General features: G+C 39.2%; 1 protein-coding gene across 1 annotated transcript in view; it reads left to right on the forward strand.

Moving 5' to 3' along the window:
- The window catches only part of DDX60 (DExD/H-box helicase 60), a 379,348-nt gene that overhangs the window by 162,397 nt on the left and 195,796 nt on the right, over positions 1 to 21,155 (forward strand). Inside the window, exons 18-19 of the mRNA XM_088450288.1 lie at positions 3,915 to 4,034; positions 20,400 to 20,495. Of these exons, the coding sequence (XP_088306414.1) occupies positions 3,915 to 4,034; positions 20,400 to 20,495 (216 nt within the window). The remainder of the gene's footprint in view (positions 1 to 3,914; positions 4,035 to 20,399; positions 20,496 to 21,155) is intronic.

Below are 21,155 nucleotides of genomic sequence, written 5' to 3' on the forward strand. Positions count from 1 at the left end.
CTCGATTTCAGATCCGAGTCAGGCGGGAAAAGTCGAGCCTGACTCGGATCTGCCTCGGATCGGGGGGACTCGGGGGGGTTCGGATTTCAGAAGTCCGAACCCGCTCACCCCTAACATACATATGTGCATGCATACAGACACTAAAATAGCACACATGCATACAGTACTTTCACTTAAATACAGCAGCATGCAGGTATAGGTTGCACCAAGGGCCGGGCACCTCAGTTCATTAGACCCCGCCCCTAGACGTAATGCCGCGGTTCGCTGGGATTTGGGGGCGGGGCTTGCCATATTGGCTCCGCCCCCGATGCAGTAAGTGTAGTGGGAATCGCTGTGTCATTCACATACATCCACTAATTGTAAAGCCGGCACCTCTCCCCCCTTGAAAGCTAATGCAGCAGCACTGACTGTGCTGCTGCATTCAGTAGAACAGCCTCATCTGCTTGAGCCTCCACCCGGGAACAAGTGCCGCTGGACACCTGTTCTTGGCAGGGTCACATATCATTATTATTATTATCATCCTTTATTTATATGGCGCCACAAGGGTTCCGCAGCGCCTGACAAAGTACAGAAACAAATGAGCACACAAGACAACAGCTATTAACAGTACAGACAATGCAGTGCAAGTACATGATTTATATACATTGCTGCATAACACCTAAATAAGCAGCAGGGTGTCAGTAATCAGTTTTAGGTGCCATTGTGAATGAAAGTAAAAGTAAGGCAAGAAGAAGCACGTGAGGAAAGAGGGCCCTGCTCGCGAGAGCTTACATTCTGAGGGGAGGGTCAGACAAACAGGGGTGAAACAGATGGGCTAGATAGTGAGGAAGGAGCATAGAGTAGTGGGTTAGGATGAGCGCTGGAAAGCATTGAGGAAGAAGTGGGTCTTGATGGCCCATTTGAAGATTAAGAGCCAGGAAGCCAAGTGATGGAGGAATTTTGCAGGAGCCGTAGTGTCAGAGGGGTAAATCCAGGGTTTGGTGATGGCTAGGAGAATCCAGGCATTGCAGATGAAGTGCTCATGAACGGAGACCAGTTTATTATAGACAAAACTGGCTTTCCAGAGGGAACAGGAGAGAGGGACAGAGTTAAGAGGTGAGAGGAGAATGAGATTATTAGGGTTGATGCAGTGTGGAGGTGATACTGATCTAGAGAAGGGGAATAAGGAGTGTGGGGTTATGTGGCTGGCTTCTGAATGAGGAAGGGTGACAGCGGGTGGTGGGTCAGGTGGAGGTTTAGTGTGGTGTGGGGGGGGGAGAGGATAGGTAACTTGGAGAAAAGAGAGGGTGCAGAGTTTAGTGGTGGTGCAGCAGGACCATGGTGGAAGAGAAGTGAATAATACTGGAGTTGTGGGAGATGCAGTTGAGAGACTTATATGTGATGAAGAGAGACAGAGGAGGGGGAGAACGTAGAGGGGACTATGGATGGAGAAAAGAGGTGAAAACTGGTGGTAGGGGAGAAAATAATGTAGCGGCTGAGTGAGGGTGGAGTAGAATAAAAGAGACATCGTGTAGATGAGGCGGTTGGGGGTGAAAAAGTCAGTAGTAGTAATGAGTTTGAGATGAGGGAGCAGTACAGGTCAAAGGTCAAAATCAGATAAAAGAAAGAACAGTGCTGGAAGATGTAAAGGCACAACTACAAAAGTAAATTATAACCAAAAAAGGAGTGTAGAGCTGTTAAAGTAGCAAGACTTGAGAATTAGTCTAAAGTATGAATATATATATATATATATATATATATATATATTAAAAAAAAAAAAAGGTATAGGTGTGAAACAATGGTAGATACTACAGTAAAGATAAATTGACAGTGGTATTGGAATGATTTAAACAATGTAGAGAAGAAACGCAAACATACAAGTATTAAATGTTCAGTAAGCAGGTAGTTGCTTGCTGTGCTGAAGCAGGGTGTTGTCAAAAGGTGGGTCCAGGTTATAATGGAAGCTGGTGGCTGAGTAGCAGGGTTTCCAGAAGCTCAGAAGATCCTTTGCTTTTTTCCAAGTTATAGAGAGTTCTTTTAAAATATTGTCCTCCTGTCTTCCTCCTGCTTAACTCCTGACTAACTCTTGAAGTTATGCTGTATATGTAGTCCCACTTAGAAAAAACCCACTTTGAAATAAAACCTAGCAGCCTTGTACAAGCCTAAAGCCTTGTGACCTACTGATTATATAGTTAAGCATAACATGTGTAGTCACTGATGACACCCACCCTCATTACCCTCACCCACACCAGATACAAGTCATAAAATTCTAATACAAACAAGCAAGGCCAAAACAGCATCCCATGAAGCTAGGAGATAAGATCTGACTATATAATTAAATTTAAAGTTACTCTGGTGTTTACAGATATTAAATAAAGACAGTATACCCAGCAAATCAGAGAATTCCAGACAGCATTGGTTTTTCTATAATAGGTGCCGGGTGCAAATATATGATTACCCAGCAAATCAGAGAATTCCAGACAGCATTGGTTTTTCTATAATAGGTGCCGGGTGCAAATATATGATTACCCAGCAAATCAGAGAATTCCAGACAGCATTGGTTTTTCTATAATAGGTGCCGGGTGCAAATATATGATTACCCAGCAAAACAGAGAATTCCAGACAGCATTGGTTTTTCTATAATAGGTGCCTGGTGCAAATATATGATTACCTGCAATGGAAGAATGGAAAAATCCGTCAAATCATCATCCCTCACTGATCGCAGAGGATATAGCTAGTAAGAACTCCTGACTAACTCTTGAAGTTATGCTGTATATGTAGTCCCACTTAGAAAAAACCCACTTTGAAATAAAACCTAGCAGCCTTGTACAAGCCTAAAGCCTTAGACCCTGTGTGGGGCCCCTCTATGTGTGGGGGTCCCGGGACGACCGCCCCTGTCGCCCCTCTCTTAATCCAGCCCTGGCCTTGAGGACAACATTTGGGAACCTCTGGTATAGTGCATACAAATACAACTGCCATGCGGAATATATATGTGAGTATATACACATATAGGGGTATATTTACTAAATGTCGATTTTAATCTACCAAAAATTTATCAAAATCGAACAACATCAATGTTGTTTTTCTGGTGCTAAATCACACATTTACTAACAGCCAATTCTTCATTTGTTTTTTTTTGTATTAAAAAATGTTTGATTGATTTAATCTATCTTAAATCTATCAAAAATCGACCATTAGTAAATATAACCTACCCTGTGTGTTTATAGCGTTTAGCTGGTGGTTGCTGAGATATAGCCTAGCCCTTTGTCCAGCCCTATTCAGAACTGCTATATGAGCCATTTGTCATTCTGTAAACACACATAATGCAGTTTGTCATTTATATAGTCAAACTGAAATATTCATTTTTAAATATTTAAAAATAAAATATAAAAATAATTAAACCAAAATTAATAAATATGTAAATAGCATGCCTGCCTACTTTTGAAATAACATTTCAGGGAGATTGTGAAAACAACACCTATGAATGTGGTGGTAAAGTGGGCGTGTACTGCTACATCTGAGAGACGTGTCATAGAACTGACTGCATCTATATGTAAACGAGCCCCAAAGCAGTTAGTAAGATATACTTGTTGATGAAAACACACTGATACTTTTTAGAAAATTAATGTAGCCATACGCATCATCGAGCCTTATAACCAATGCAGGGAAATTATACTAATGGTCCCATTTGAATGTATATATCTCAGTTTTTTTGTTTTTTTTAAATATAACAGTTACATAAGGGGGGTAAGGTGCAATCAGGGAGATTACTAGACTCTTCAGGGAGACAGGGAGATTGCTACTATTACAGGCAGTCTCCCTGACAATGAGGGAGAGTTGGCAAGTATGGTAAACAGTTTGTAAATATTTCCAAAAAGTGTGTTTATTATGTACAGTACTTTACTTACAGTATGTAATGCATTTGTTCTATATAGGCTCTTGTAAATCAAGTGGTGGCCACTGTAACTAATCAGTTCAATAAAGATCTACCAAATGGAATGGCACTATGTGGGGTTTTCACCCGTGATTATCGCACTGATGCACTAAACAGTCAGGTATGTATGTTTTTATTTAAATTTAGAATTCTGTGCATATGATTCATCTATTGGCTTACTGTATTTGTTTCAATTTATGGCAATTGATGAAAGTTAACTATTTGTTTTTCTCTATTTACTATACTGTATATTAATGAGTATGGCTATACATGTATTGTGAATGAAAGCAGGGTTTGACTTGTGGCTAAAAGCAGAAGGTTTGTGAGATAATTCTATTTTTATATTTTAAATACCAATGTCTACAACTCCCCTGCTGCAGCTTTTTAACACCACAGACTGCGTCTTAACTGTCTCCTCCTTCATGTCTGCCCTCCCTTTGAAACTAAGGGTACACTTTTCACTGTACAGTATATTGTGTTTTCATGCAAATCAAACTTCTGTAGTTTAGACTCCTAGCCCCCACCAGGCTGGAAATAAAAAAAAGCATCTATCACAATTAAGGGGCCTATCCATTAGCAGATATTTCTCTACAATGAAAGACAAAAGATTTATCCCTTGAAAATACCTGGGGCTGCGGTGTCAGATATCTGTCATGTACAGGATTTTTGCGAACGACGAACGATATTGCATGACATCATTCAGGGAGTGGATTTTTTTAATGTTTCTATTCATTTTCATTAAAAAATATCGTTCGTCGTTTACTGCTTATAAACTGACAGATATTTCTGCTTATAAACTGCTATTTCTAATATCTGTCAGCGATAAGCGATAATTGACCAACATGTTGGAGAGACAAAAGACCCAATTTGTTGGCCGCGGGAGTGCGCATCTGTCATCGTTCAGAGCCTATCCATGACAGATAAATTGAACGACTGAACAATATATCGTTCATCGTTCAAATTTATCTGCTAATGGATAGGCCCCGTTAGACTTCACACAGATATTCCCAGACAAGTATAAGAGCAGGGTGGACTTTCTGCACACCGTAACCAATATATTAGCTTGACAAATTCTTCAGGATTAATTCCAAAGCCCAGATTCCTCCCACCCACAATAACAGTACATTTCCAGCTGTATGGGGAAGTGGGCAGCGACATGCGAAATGTGTTATATTGATAGATACACAAATTTTTATTATCTGCTCAAATTTTTTATATTATGAGGACATTAATTGCTTGGAAATCAATTGTTTCATGGAGCAATTTCTTTTTCACTTTTGACTCAAAGTCCTACCAACCAAGGACACCTCTCACCAATATCTTTGGGATAACTGTTTGAACACTACTAGTGCACCGAAAAAGTCAACCCCTCATCTAATATATACCCTAAGGGGTTCCTGTTTTCCCCTTCATTTCTAAATGGCAGCTATTCTCACTAGGACACCTGTATCCAATGTAATGGAATGGACATTGCACCCCACTAATAAGTCAATTATTATTTATTATGTGTGAAAATATGTGAGATCCATAAACAGGAAAGCATTCAACCCTGCATCATATCTATATGTGTAAATCTGAAGTTGAGAGCATTATCAACTGTATTCAGTAAGCTCTGATGTCACCACTCTACTGTTAATTAGGATAATTAGGATAACAAATACCGTAGGTAATAGCAAATAATGCATTCCTAACTGTAATTATTTTCTACATTAGATGTCACCTTGGATTTTATTAGTTACTAGGAGTTGCCCATGACTTCGCCCACGGTGAAATTGCTTCTGACAACATTTTTTTTAATGTGAGATGTTCTAGTTTCATTGCTTTGCATTGGGGCCCTGTCGCAGGATGGCCAATGTGACCAGCAGTGCTATACAGACTGGTGGCAACACTGACACCGATGTTACTATGTGCCCCGTGCACTGACTGCTATGTAACCAATCCTATTAAAGTGATTGTGGGCACAAAGCACCCCTCGCCCCACCCCTTACCCGCCGCACGCATTGTGCAGTACCTATCTCGTTTTTGTTATTGCTCATCTTTAAATTAACGGATTGAGATTAAACAAAGTGCAGATTATTTCTAGGAGTTTCCACTACACATTGATGCAGTTTTCATGAAAATCATTTCAGTAGTTTTTACGCCAGCTTGGAACAAACAGACAGTTGTAACGTTCTTATAACATTAGTATAGATAGTGTTAGCCAGCAGTTTCGGTCACGTGGATGTCTGTTATTGCTCAGCGGAACTAATTTAATTTTTTTTTATTGTAGACATTGATTACAAAATGTCTTTGTAAAGAATATTTGCAGTTTTTCCTTCAGGGATTAACACAAGATGGTTGGGGCTAATAACTCGTAAGTAAGCCACTTAACCTATAGTAACAGTGAAAGGTTGCAAGTAACATGAGCAGCGACTCTATGATATGTAGTATTTGTCTTGGTGCACCATCTACTGTATCGACATGCATACTGCAACTTCATTAGTCAAGAAATGCTGCCAGGTTAGTGCTTAATATAAAGTTGGATTTTCCTCTGAAATAGATTATGAGATATATATGTATGTATTTATTTATGCATATATATATAACTGTTTGACTGTTTGCGTTTGGGGTGTGCAATATATGTATATATATATATATATATATATGTTGTATATAGAATAGTCAATGGATCTGACACTCTTATGAATAATATACAATATAGCCCAGGGCCTCCCCAGTGCAAACAGCATAATATATAATGTCAAAGGTGCGGCACTCCCGGCATTCAGAATGAAGACAACAGCACACATAAAAGTATGTCTTCAACGTTTCAATCACATTTGATTGTCATCAGGAAGTAAAAAAATCTAAATATACATATAGTCATTTTGGACATGAGGAGCCTGTGCAACTTCCAATAAAAAAAATTGTCTCCATAGTTGACAAACAGTCCCTAAAAGTATATTTGTCCCCCCCAAAAATATATTTATTTTATATACATCTAGTCATTTTTGGCTTGAGGAGCCTGAACACTGCACTCTCCGAGTGTCAATCATTTGGTTTTTCCTTTATTGCTCCTCTCCCTAATGTCACATTGAGATAATACATACTGTACTTCAGTTTCTTTCTATGTGACTAAGCTGTACAATATTGAAAATGTAAACCAAACCAAATTCATCCCATAGTTTTTGTGTGATTCCATAATGAAAGAAAAGACAGATAGACAAACAAAAATTCCAAAAAATAAAAACAGTTTTTGTCTCCATAGTTCATACACAGTCCCAAGGAGTACATTTCTGCAAAAAAAAAATTATTTGACCAAAGAGCTTAAAGGTTGTCCGCACAGACCTGTATAATGTCATAATGTCCCAATATTATACTAGTATTGATGTGGGCGTGCACCCAAGAACATTTAATACATACATACAGAAAAGAGAAGAAAAGTGTTCCAAAAAGGGACACTCATGGACTATTCACATATAGGATCTTCCTACTATAGGGATCTCATTACTGGTAACCCAAGAAAATATGAAAAATAATAAAAATTAACTTTAAATTAGTCTATTAAAATATTATCCAGCGAAATTTCATGTGCAAAGTGGTGTTACTTACCTCCAAAACTGCTAACACAATAATTGTTGTCAATTAGTATCTGGATGAATTCTCCTTCACAGTATTAATACTCTCTCCCCACTATTATGGGGTTAATAAAATTGTGTGAATAGCGCTACAGTCTGCTTCAATGCAGATTGACGATCCTTGATCCAATCATTCCATCACTATATGTGATTTATAAATTACTAAAACACACTGGTTCCATTTCTCATGGTGTATTAGTCCACGTGTTTTATACTGTGTCACTTTATAGTTAGACTGAATATCTATCATACAGGAATGGTTATGTACCATCAAGTAGTTTGTAGATGGATCTATTCATTGTTTCTCATAGGGTGTGACTCATTCATACAAAATGTATCTAGTCTCTTATCCTCAGTTAGAGCATGTGGATTATATTCATCACTATCAGGTTAGTTCTCCCCTAAAAATGTAATTCAGTCCGGTAATCCGGTGAGGGGTGTAATGTGCCTCGTCACAGGCTTACACAGCTATGGTTAATCACCACAATCCGTGGTTAACCTTATTAATATAATGTAAGTTGCTGATAGCGATAATAATCCTCACCGGCTATAACAGAACTGTATTACCACATGTTCTTATACTCCCTAGACACATAGGGCCGTATTCAATTTGAGGCGTTAAATCCGGATTCACGGTAATTTACAGCCGATGACGTCATTATCGCCTGTTTTAGTTTTACCCTGTATTCAATTTGAAAGACTTTCCGCCTAGGCGTTAAGTCAATGCAATGTAATAGGCGGTAAAGTATCGCCTATGAATGGCAGGCGTTAAAAAGTGCAGAATTGGGATTTTGGGGTCCAACGTTTCGGGAACCCCCATGCAACCTTCAGACAGTCCCCCAAAGGTAATCTGTGTTAAAAAAAAAAAAATTAAGGACACCCCAAAAATTGACTTTGAAAAAGGGGGCATAAAAAAAAAGTTGGGGTACAAACTACAAAAATAGCGAACTTGACTCTGGGGGTCCCCAAGTATGTCCCAAGTGTTTTTTTGATTGTAGGTGTTTGCAGCAGGTGGGTTTTTCATGATTTTTTAAGTCACTTTAGCAACTTTAAAATATGCTGAACCCCATTTTCAAGTACCCCAAATTTGATGGCCATAGTTGTTTTGCCCTAAAAAAACTTCTAAATGCTCTTCTGCATCACCTTATTCAAAGCCACATTTATGCACCTGCCACGGCTATTGGAAACCCCGACTTCCTTCAGGAGTTAAAAATGGGGGTACCCTTTGTCCTCCCCTATGTCTACACTTCTTTAGGGGGGTCCCTAGAATATTTCCCGAAAATTCCCGTTTTGTTTAACCTGTAAAAAAACGGGGTAAAAATTTACAAAAAAAATTACATAAGGTCCCCCCCAAAAGCCAAACCAGCCCCAGGCTTGCCAGCCAGTGGTGGTTTCTAAAATATGGGGAACAAAAAGTGTAGGGTTCCACCATATTTTAGGAACCAACCCGGCTGCAGGGACCAGTTCTGGTTTTAAATATAGTTATTTATTTGGACTTGGAAATTTTTATTAAAGACATAGATAACCATATTCATACTCGTAATCACATAAAAGAAGTTAATGGGAATAATATCCTACCATTCGAAAGCAACCATCATAGGAAATGGATTCATAATATTCCAGGAGGACAATTCAGACGCATAAAAAGGAATTGTACCGAGAACTCCACTTACCAACACCAGATTACAGAGATGAAAGAAAGATTCATACAAAAAGGATATAAAGAGAGTTTTCTCCAACAGGAAATAGAAAAAATATCTAAATTAGAAAGAAGAGAACTCATCACATATAAACAAAAGAACAAAGACGATCACGGACCAATTTCTTTTATCACCCAATTTAATGGAAACCATGCAATAATAGAAAACATTCTCCAGAAGCACTGGAACATACTATCTTTGGATAATGATATTAAAACAATAATAACAAAGAAACCACGTATAATATACAAAAAAGCGAAAAATTTAAAACAGCATTTGACACAGAGCTTCTTACCGAAATCTGAAACGTCAATAAATATAGGGCAAAAAGGTTTCCACTTCTGTACAAAATGCATGGGTTGTAAGAACCAAAATTCAAGTACGAAACCAACACAGATATTTACATCCTCAATTACCAAAAAAGAGTACAAAATAAAAGAAATGATATCATGCGAGAGTGAAGGAGTTATATATTTACTCCAATGCCCCTGTGGGACCCAGTACGTAGGACAAACAAAACGTAAACTGAAAATAAGGATATCAGAACATATCTACAATATAAGAAGGGGCCTTACCACCCACAGTCTATCGGCCCACTTTCTCAACCATCACAACAAAGACCCCAAAGGGATAAAATTTATGGGAATACAGATGATATTACCCCATTGGAGAGGAGAAGATGTGGTAAACCTCTTGAAGAGAACAGAAACAAAATGGATCTTTCTTTTAAACACATTGGAACCGAATGGTTTAAACATAGATATAGAACTCAAATCCTTTTTATAACACATACAGTCACACATAATTTAAGCATAATAAACGGTTTTAACATTTCTAAACAATGTAAAAAAAAAAAAAAAAAATTTAAAAAAAACTTTTTTATTTGTTTATTTGGCCCAGGAACATGTGCTTGACGCCAAAACCTGAGGCACATCCGGTTTTTAAACTAATTACCAATAAAGTTTTACCTATTTAAAGAGCTGTGGGAGAGGTCTCTCCCATTCTTGAGAAAGGACCTAGATGGTCTGAAACGCATAGACGCAAGGAGGAAAGAGGAAGCAGTACATTCAATTCTGACAAATGCCTAACAGGACTCGAGTGTTACATCCGGCGCCGGGCGCTAGACGTCATCAACCAGCGCCGTGGCACGGCCGACTGCCCGCAACAAGTCCCCGCCAAAGAAGCAGAGGGAAGTCCCCGACAGAGGTAACCCCTAAGAAGATCGGCGGTAAGGTAGGGACAGGTAGTACGGGCATAGGTGGACCATCACCCAGATCGGGTCCTGACTTTCCTCCCACATTAGTCAAAAGACTATAAACATCAATATCATTTATGTTTATTTTATGCTACACGTTTATTATGCCTAATTTATCCATATAGCGCTCATTCTCATTTTTATTTTTTTAAATATAGGGTTAAAAAAAACGTGGGGATCCCTCTATATTTAAGACCAGCACCAGACCCAAATGACCGTGCTGTAATGCTGCAGCCTGGAGACCCAATCACCGGGGCTCCAGGTCCAAAGCATTAGCACCCCAAATCGGTCAGCGCAAGCTGGTGATCTAGGGGGAGTCGGGACCCCCCAAAGAAGGGTCCCCTCCCTCCTGAGCACCACAGGCTTACGCTGAAGCCCGGGGCTCTTTCCCATACCCCTGGCTTGGTGGGTATGGAGGTAATGGGGGGGGGCCAAATAATGTTAAACTATTGTGTTTTACAGTGGAACTAGAAGTGCCAGCATGCCTGCCATTTTGCACTTGTGGAACAACAAGTGCCAGCAGACATGCGGCACCTGTAACTTCACTGTAAAATAAATAGTTAACAAAAGACAAAACACACACACCGTGATAGTATAACTTTATTACACGAACCTACCCATTCACACATACTTACCTATACCAGATGAATCTGTCCCCTTCTCCAGTAGAATATCCGTACAACATGGCACTGCAAAGAAGAATTCATATTCACCTATATCCTGGTGCTGGGCTCCGCAGCATCCCCGGGACTTGGCAAAACAAAAAAACAAGTTTACCTGATCCACGCAACAGCTATCAGTATGTGTGTTGCCACACATACTGATAGTCACCGAATGCCAGCTGACGGAACATGCACGGAGCTGGCAGTCCCGAGAGCCAATCAGTGGCCGCTCTGACTGTAGAGCAGCCGCTGATTGGCTCTGGCTACTGACAGTTCCCACGTGGGCGAGTCACACCACATGGGAACTGTCAGTAGCCGGAGCCAATCAGCGGCCGCTCTACAGTCAGCACGGCTGCTGATAGGCTCTCGGGACTGCCAGCTCCGTGCATGTTTTGTCAGCTGGCATTCGGGAGCTATCAGTATGTGTGGCAACACACATACTGATAGCTGTTGCGTGGATCGGGTAAACTCTTTTTTTTGTTTTGCCAAATCCCGGGGATGCTGCATAGACCAGTGCCAGGATATAGGTGAGTATGACTTCTTCTTTGCAGTGCCATGTTGTACGGATATTCTACTGGAGAAGGGGACAGATTCATCTGGTATAGGTAAGTATGTGTGAATGGGTAGGAGTGTGTAATAAAGTTATAATGTCACGGTGTGTATGTTTTGTCTTTTTTTAACTATTTATTTTACAGTGAAGTTACAGGTGCCGCATATCTGCTGGCACTTGTTGTTCCACAAGTGCAAAATGGCAGGCATGCTGGCACTTGTAGTTCCACTGTAAAACACAATCGTTTTACATAATTTGGCCCTCCCCATTACCTCCATACCCACCAAGCCAGGCGTATGGGGAAGAGCACCGGGCTTCAGCATAAACCTGTGGTACTCGGGAGGGGGGGACCCTTCTTTGGGGGGTCCCCGACTCCCCCGAGATCACCGGCTTGCGCTTACCGATTTGGGGTGCTAATGCTTTTGACCTGGAGCTCCGGGTTGTGGCATTACACCCCGGTCGGTTGGGTCTGGTGCAGGTCTTAAATATAGGGGGATCCCCACGTTTTTTTTTACCCCTATATTTAAAACCAGACTGGTCCCTGCAGCCTTGGGTTGGTTTCTAAAATACGGTGGACCCTACCCTTTTTGTTCCCAATATTTTTAGAAAACACCACTGGCTGGCAAGCCTGGGGCTGAGTTGGCTTTTGGGGGGGACCTTATGACATTTTTTTTGTAAATTTTTACCCCTTTTTTTTACAGGTACAACACAATGGAAATTTTCAGAAAATATTCTAGGGACCCCCCTAAAGATGTGTAGACATGGATGATCACTATGGGTACCCCCATTTTTAACTACTGAAGGAAGTCGGGGTTTCAAATAGCCGTGGCAGGTGCATTTTTGCAGAATTTAAAATGAATGCATTTTGGGACTTAAAAATACGCTAGTACCCATTTTTATGTACCCCAAATTTGATGAGACCATTTTTAAAAACGAAAAAAATAAGCTAAATGCTCTCCTGCATCACTTCTTCAAAGTCGGGAAAAAAAACACCTTCCGCAGCTATTTAAAAACCCGACTTTCTTTTGCAGCCAAAAACAGGGGTACCCATAGTCCTAGGATTATTTCCCGAAAATTCCCATTTTTTTACCGCCGATCCAAGTATCGCCGGGTCCTGTTTTCACCTACTTTCAAATTGACAACGGGGATACGCTGGCACGCGCGCGATACTTTAACGCCTGGAAAACAGGCGAAGTCGGCGTTAAGTCCGGGCCACGCTAAGGTAACGCGACTTGGCTCAAATTGAATACAGGCCTTAGTATCATGATTGCTGCTATAACACACATTAGAAACTTTGTAACAGTATTAGAGAGTATCAGAGCTTTATCACTTGGTATATCAGTTTTCACTGTGTGTTCACTTTTACTGGGTGTCCGTATCACCCAGTAAATCACTGTGGCCCTGATTCAGACCCGGATGCTCTGACAGAGCACTCGCTCTGAATCAGGGCCGGGCTATTTTTTTTTTAGAGCGGCCTCCTGGCCGCTCGCATAGCTGTGGGGATATTGTCATGTATTTTCCCCCAATCACTATAATAATTATATGAACCAAGATTTTCCATACCTTCAACACTGAATCTATTCATATTTTGTGTCAGTGTCAGGTTAATTGTTGTGTAGTGTTATAATTCACAGTCACTCTGTTCTATTATTTCATTAGATATAGTTAAATGTTGGTCAACAATCTTTCACCTCATTTGTTAATGACCTTAACGTGTTAATTTAGTGCAACCAGTGCCAGATTAAGGTCCATATGGGCCTGTAGCTGAAATTGACGAAGGGCCTATTGTGTGTTGCCATAGGAGGTGTGACCAGCATAGCAAGGTGTGGCTAGCGATGCACATATATGTGCATATTTATTTAATATATACTGTATATTATATATACACATATATGCACATATATACATACATACACACACTATATATAAATATATATATATATATATATATATCGTTAATAAAAGACAAACAAAGGGCGCTCCATAGTACATTAAGAGATTTATTTATAAAACCACTAAAGCAAACACAAACAGTGGTAGAAATCAAATTGTAATGAGTGTAGAACAGTGGGGACTCATTACCACATGATGGGGCAGATGTATGAAGCTCTGGAAAGTGATAAAGTGGAAAGTGATAAACGATCAGCCAATCAGCTCCCAACTGTCATTTTTCAAACACAGCCTGTAACATGACAGTTGGGAGCTGATTGGTTGATTGTTTATCACTTTATCACTTTCCAGAGCTTCATACATCTGCCCCGATATGAGATATAATCCACCAGGTAGGCTCACAACACATGCTTCAGTTTGTTGCGGGCACACACACCACACCAGCAGTCAAACTCACACGAGACTGTAGCTTGTTGGTACCATGCCAATCTCAGTTGTAGCGTAGGAGTCCTTTGTGGGATAGACATCACTATGACACACCTATAATACATACATACCAGATATATAATACCCCGCTATGCGAGGTATTATGAATGACACTGTGCATCACGCTACAGCACATGTCATTACACAGGCGGACCTTAATTGTCAGCAGCCTCTGCAGCTGCTCAGGAGGACATAACATGAGCAGTGTCAGGTGGTACGAAAATGACAGTTGGAAGCTAAGGGCAGTTGGACAAATGGCCTGCCTGCTGTGTATCCCAGCCTGAGAGAGAGGCGCCTCAGGAAATGAGTGTTCTGTACCTATAACAATCAGATGGAAGCCTGAAAGGAGGAGACAGCACTGAGAGTAGGAGAATGTACAGTAGCAGTGGAAGCTTCATTTATTACCATATTGCCCCTCCATGTTGGTGATGCAGCCCTTCCCCCATTAACTGCTTCCCTCCTGAAGTGATTGAGAGACTGCAGTGAGCCAGATTCTCTCAGTGTCCTAAGAAAAGGTTCTGACATCTCTCTCTGAGAAAGGAGCTGGTCACATTACACTGAGGAACAGATTTCAGTCACAGAGCTACAGGGATAGACGCTTCATTTAGGAAGGGTTCCAGTTAGGGAGCAAGAAGTAGTCTGGCCTCTCCCTGTTATCAGAGTCATTCCTTACTGTTAGTAAAGACTTTGGTATTAGGCAACACAAAATCTTCTATTTAGTGCACTTTGCCCTCAGGACTCTGATACCTGGATTTGCACACTTATAGTCAGGAAAAAACTAATCAAACCAGAACTTTTCTTCATATTTATGACCTGGGTCAGACTTTCCTAATAATCTGAAAAAGTTAGATATATGGGCCATATATCGAAAAGTGTCTAGTTATTGTTATTTATATATAAGGTATAGAAATGGTGATCTGAATTTGAAGAAATAATACAGATAAGATGAAATTAGTTTGTACGATAATCACCTTGTTAAGGAATTAAAGGTTAATTTACTGGTTTGGAAGGTATTTATAATAATATAATAACTGGAAGATTCCAGAATAGATATATCTGTAATAGCAAACTATATAGCTATGTCAAATGCAATGCCTATACTCTAGTGTAATAGATAGCAATTATAATGTTTTGGACTTAATGAGTTTTATTGCTATTGACCTGTGTATATAATTTAATTGTTATTAGTATAACAGAGAAGACTCTATCTTAGCCTACATCAGAGCAATCAGCGTTTTAATAAAACCTTGATTTGTATGAGAAAGTTGTCAGTTAGTGAGCTGGGGAATGGGGATACTTGCCTCTCTGCCATAATTTAAAGGTAAACCGGGGACATCCCATGACCATACACAAAACACCAACCTGCTTTTGATCTGGCAAAGGTAGGAAAAGCCTTTAATCAACCTTTAGGGTGTTACATTGTGAAATTTTTGGCATCCTCAATAGGATTGCAGAGTCCAAAGCAAGTTGTTCCCCACAAATACAGTCTATCGTTAATGATGCCATGCTGCCGAATCGCCCCTCACCATCCCCCCCTGACGTTGTTTGTCGTGGCTGGCATCGGCAAGTGTGGATGCACTTACCGATGCCGGTACTCCCGCGTGGCCCACCGGTGCCGATATCGGCTCATACACACATCGTCTAGTGTGTATGAGCCTGAAGAGGAAGCATATTGTAGAGACCCTTATCAGTCCAAACTATATGGTGGTGTGGTAAAATAAGGACATTTTAGGAGAAAACTGTTAATAATTAACTCACTATTTTGAAGAGATTGCAAAGCAGTCATATGCTCTATAAACTAAAATTTATTTATTTTACACATTACAGATATTTATGGCAAAAATGCAGGTGCGTCACAACCATTTTTTAGGTGTTTCTCAGACTGCATCTACAATCCCGTGCGCAATGAAAATGGCTTCAGTGTTTCAGTACTTGTGACAATATCGATAGTGGAATTCAAAATTGCGCAATGCATCAAGGACTGCCATCAGCAGGTCAATGATAAGAGGTTTCACCGTTCTCCCAAAACTTCAATTAATGTAAAATATTGATAACCTGGCATTTTCCCTAGTTACACGTACTGTACATATAATACCATTCATAACAATAAACATATGAAACGTCTACAATGGACCCAAAGTGACCATAGTATAATGAATGGTGAAGGTTCCACGTCCTTAAGATAAAATGTTTTATTAACCTCTATTTGGATATACTCTTGTTGAAAGCAGTGAGGACTCTCAAATCTTGCTTTGCCCTTAGTCCCGTAGTAAAGTCATATATCACAGATGTGAATAGGAAGTGGAACACTTGCTTCCAATCACTTAAACCTTTTTCACTGGTGTTTACATCTTAAACCATCTCTCTCATTAAGTTATATAAAAGCAATATCAGATAAAAGATAGACAAAAGCGCAAAACATTTTAACAATTAAAAAGATTTCATATTGCAGAACACTCACATTTAAAAGATAATATCTGGCATATCAATCCAATTAACATGGAAAAACCCCTATGCATGTCCTCATATGGAGTGCATCACCTACCATGTGCCCTAGATGGTATTTGGAAAAGCATGACAAAGTCCTGGAAACCTGCAGTTTCAGTCCAGATACTGTAGGTGTCCAGTGATTCCATTGACAAGTGCTCTTTCAGAGGGCCTAATCACTTGCTTAACACATTTCAAATGAATATGGTTCTTCTTTATCAGAAGCACGGTGATAAGTAACATAAAACTCCTTATAATAATCCCTAAATAATTACAAACTTCCCGCCCAAATGTAAAACATAATTTTCCTATTACTCTGGTAACAAACAGGAACCAGAAATGGTGTAAGTCCCAAAACAAAGGAAGATTGCCACTCTGTTGATTCATATGCGCTCCCACTCAGAAAATGGGAAACAAAATGCCTCCATATGTTCCAGATGTGCTCCACTTTAGAAAACTTAAGACAACATGGCAACTTTACATTCTATAAGCATTTCAAATACCAGAAGTAAAAGAGCAGTTATGTATGTCCACTGTATTAAACAGCCAAATATGACTGTATAAACTTATATCATTTCCTCTAAATTACAGATACCATGTTGTCTTTGCATTCCTCCAGGTTCCAATGCATTCCAGCATATACAGGGATCATTTACAATAGCGGTAATGCAGGAACAGTAGTATAACAGAAGTATTGCTAAAATAAATAGTATACAGTAACTAAAATAAGTAATAATAGTAAATAACATAAATAAAAGCAAAATAGTTGAAAAATAAGAAGGTTGAAAAATAATTAAAAAGTTAACAATATTATGCAGTACTTATTCACTAGAAATCATTTCATTTCAAAATCCCCATTCAAACCTGTTGGGACTAATGATTTAAGTTGATATATCCATCTCATCTCTGCCTTCCATAACCTTATTTCCAAATCCTTCGACCTCAAAGATGGAGAAATTTGCTGTATTCCCCAAAATAACTTTATACAACATTCCATGAAATGAGAAGATACAGTGTGTGTTTCATAGCCCTTCCTTATATTGTAAATATGTTTTGAAAGATGGGTTTTCAGACTTCCACTTGTTTTCCCAATATAAACAAGCTCACATTCACATTGCAACACATATACAACATTCTTTGAATTGAAAGTGAAAAAATCCCTTATAATTTCTATCATTAACTGAAAACTCTTTCATTTTATAACTACTACTTTTTACTATACTGCACATCAAACACATTCCACATCAGTGGAAGCCCTAGGTGTGCACACTCAATCTTTTTTCCTCCTCAATACTACTCCTAACTAGAAGATTTTTTACTGAAGGGGCCTTTCCATATATAATCAAAAGATAATTGGCTATTTGGTCCCCTATGACTGGGACTTTTTTCAAAATATTCAAGCATCTTCTAAAAATCTATTCAATCGCTCTTAAATTGGAGTTAAATTGACTTACAAAGGCCCATTTATACCTATTGTTACCTTTCTTATTATCGGGTTTTCTAATAAGAAGTAATTTTCTATCAATCATCTCTGTCCTATCTTTGACACCTTGTAAAAGATCTGGTGTATAACCTTTATTTAAAAATAATTCTGTCATATCTTGTATTTGTGCCTCACATAACTTTTTGTGTGGACAGTTCCTTTTTACTTTAGAGAACTCTACAAAAGGTGTCCTCTCTAGACAGATTTTATGATGTGGGCTGTCTATATTAATGTAACTATTGGAGTCTGTTGGTTTCAGATAATTCCTAGTTTTTGTACTTGACCTTCCTAAATATAGATACATACAGTCAGGTGCATAAATATTGGGACATTGACAGAATTTTCATATTTTGGCCTCTATTCACCACCACAATGGCTTTGAAATGAAACAAACAAGATGTGCTTTAACTGCAGACTTTCAGATTTAATTTGAGGGTAATTACATCCAAACCAGGTGAATGGTGTAGGAATTACAACGGTTTCTAACCCTTACCCCTACCCCTCCCTTCCCAGTGCCTAACCCTAACCTCCACACTAGTGCCGAAATCTAACCTCCCCCTCCCTGCACCCTAAACCTAACACTCCCTCCCCAGTGCCTAAACCTAAACTCCCCCGCTGATTGTCTAAACCTAACCTCCCCCTCCCCACATCCTAAATCTAACCCTCCCCCTAATACCTAACCCCACACCCTAACCCTCCCCCTAACACCCGATACTTGGGGATGCCGGCAGTTGGGGTTCTGGTGCCGGGATCTAGACGCTGTCTGGATGTTGACGCCAGTATTTTGGCCATCGGCATCTCGCACACCGGGATGCTGACTACATTCCATCTACTACAGCCTATAATTTCTATGTCAACCTATTGGTGCCAGTTATTATTGTGGAGAGGATCTTTATGTATTTTAGGAAGCATATTTAATTTTTTATTGAGTGGTATTTGATGCTATTAAAATAACAATCTGATTTAGTGAGATTGCACCTTTTCTTATTTCTCGTTTGGAAAATCTTTTCTGCTTCTTCACTCACTATTTTACTAAAACAGTCAATAAAACCTTTTTGATGAGTTTAGTAAAAAATGTACTTGTTTTTGAATGTGGATCTAAGGCAGCGGTATTCAGAGGGTGGAAGTCCCACAAACTGGTTTCAATCACTGTAGGTACCAATTATAGTATAGTTTTTCTGGTAATCAGACTAGACAGCTTTCTGAAAGACAGTATACTGCCTTTGAGAAAGCTGTCTAGGCTGATTACCAGAGGATTCCCACACTGGATATTACACTGGACTTTTCGTTCACTTTTACTCCCTTTTGCTACAATATTGTAACCAGATGTTTCATGATGAAGCCGCTCTGGACCTATTTGTTTTTTGGGAGTGTTTATTGAAAGTCCAAAGGGACAGCATAGGCTGTAGAATATTACTTACCTGACTGGACATTGCTAGCTCCCATACACCCACCGAGAGGTACCGGTAAATATATGTGCTATATTGAACTACACTATAACTGGCACCTACTGTGATTGAAACCAGTTTGTTGGACTTCGCCCTCTGAGAAATATGCTATACCCCATATTATGTGTTGCTGATGCTAAATTAGCAGATTAATGCCCACGGATATTTTATTTTGTTTATTACATTTGTAATATTTTATGAAAAAGGTGCTCACACGACTCTCCTTTTTAAAATAGAGTTTTTTTTTATAATTATGTTGTTTTATTAGAGACTATCTATTTTTAGACACATCGCATGCGCCGTTTGCATATTTGTGTGTGATATGTGGTCATAGATGTAGGGAGGAGAGGAGCAAAGAAGTGCTTTGAATGTTAGGGTGAGGAACTCAAACAAAGTGACAAGTTAGGAAGATAATACAAGTCTTAGCACTGAGAATAAAATTGGGATAGAGAAAGAACACATAGTACTGTAGGAGTCCAGTCAGGAGATGACAAGGACATGAGTAAAGAAGTTGGAAAAATAGAATGGTGGGAGGGTAGTTAAAGGATGAAATGTAATTTTTAGTATCATCAGCATGAAGCTGATAATGGAGGCCAAAGTAGCTGTCGCTATCTCCAAGGGTCGGAGATGTACAGATAAAATAGAAGGGAAAGCAGTACAAAGGTTTGGGGAACACCAACAAGAAGACGGAGAGAGGGGAAGGTAGAATTAGAAGGCAGAGAAGAAGGAGGTAGAAAGGTAGGAGGATGACCATGAGAGGGCAGTGTAAAAGAGCTAAAAAGAGTGGAGGTTCAGAAGTATTAGAGGTACTCATTACTCAATATTACTTACTAAATAATCTAGTTATTGTTGTATGCAGTATACATGAAAACCATAATTCTTCAGTCTTTTATTGGATATTTCCACAGGTGTTGGTCACTGTTCCACAATGTTTGGAAATCCTTTTGTTAAGTCCACATCGACAAGACTGGGTTAAAAGAATCAAGTATATAATATTTGATGAGGTAAGTAGTGCTACAAGGTTTCCAGTACGTTTGATTGCACAATTAATCACTGCAGTATTTTTGCTTAAATAAATACATAAATTCATTTTTAAACATACATAAACTGTTTAATCTTGTCTTGTTTTGGTGTAGAATTCAACTTATAAAAACAACTGTACTTACGGAAGTTTAGGTATGCCTGTGAGCTTGAAAGATGTCTTCCCAATGATAGACTTCCATGACGAAGCGCAGAACTGTCATAAGCTTTTTGTTCATTTCAGGGGGTATATTTACCAAAGTGCGGGTTTTTATAAGTGGAGATGTTGCCCATAGCAACCAATCAGATTCTACTTAACATTTATCTAGCACCTTATAGAAGATAATAGCTAGAAGTAGAACATCCCCACTTCTAAAAACCCCTACTTTAGTAAATATATCTCCAAGTGCTGATGAAGAACTTATTGTTTATTAATATGGCACCATTAAAAATGTTACCTATTTTGGTAATAAAATTATAATATGATTTCCAGTAAGGCACAGGTTTAAGATTTCGGTAATTAAGGGATAATTTATTAATTAGCTACTGATCTGTATGCAAAAAGTTTTTATTTATGTACTTGTATATGCACAGAACTTCTGGCCTCACTTTGACGTGCAATATCTCTTTAGACCCAGGAAAAA

The sequence above is a fragment of the Taudactylus pleione genome, unplaced genomic scaffold, assembly GCF_031769625.1.
Source record: "Taudactylus pleione unplaced genomic scaffold, aTauple2 ptg000513l, whole genome shotgun sequence".
NCBI classification, from domain to species: domain Eukaryota; kingdom Metazoa; phylum Chordata; class Amphibia; order Anura; family Myobatrachidae; genus Taudactylus; species Taudactylus pleione.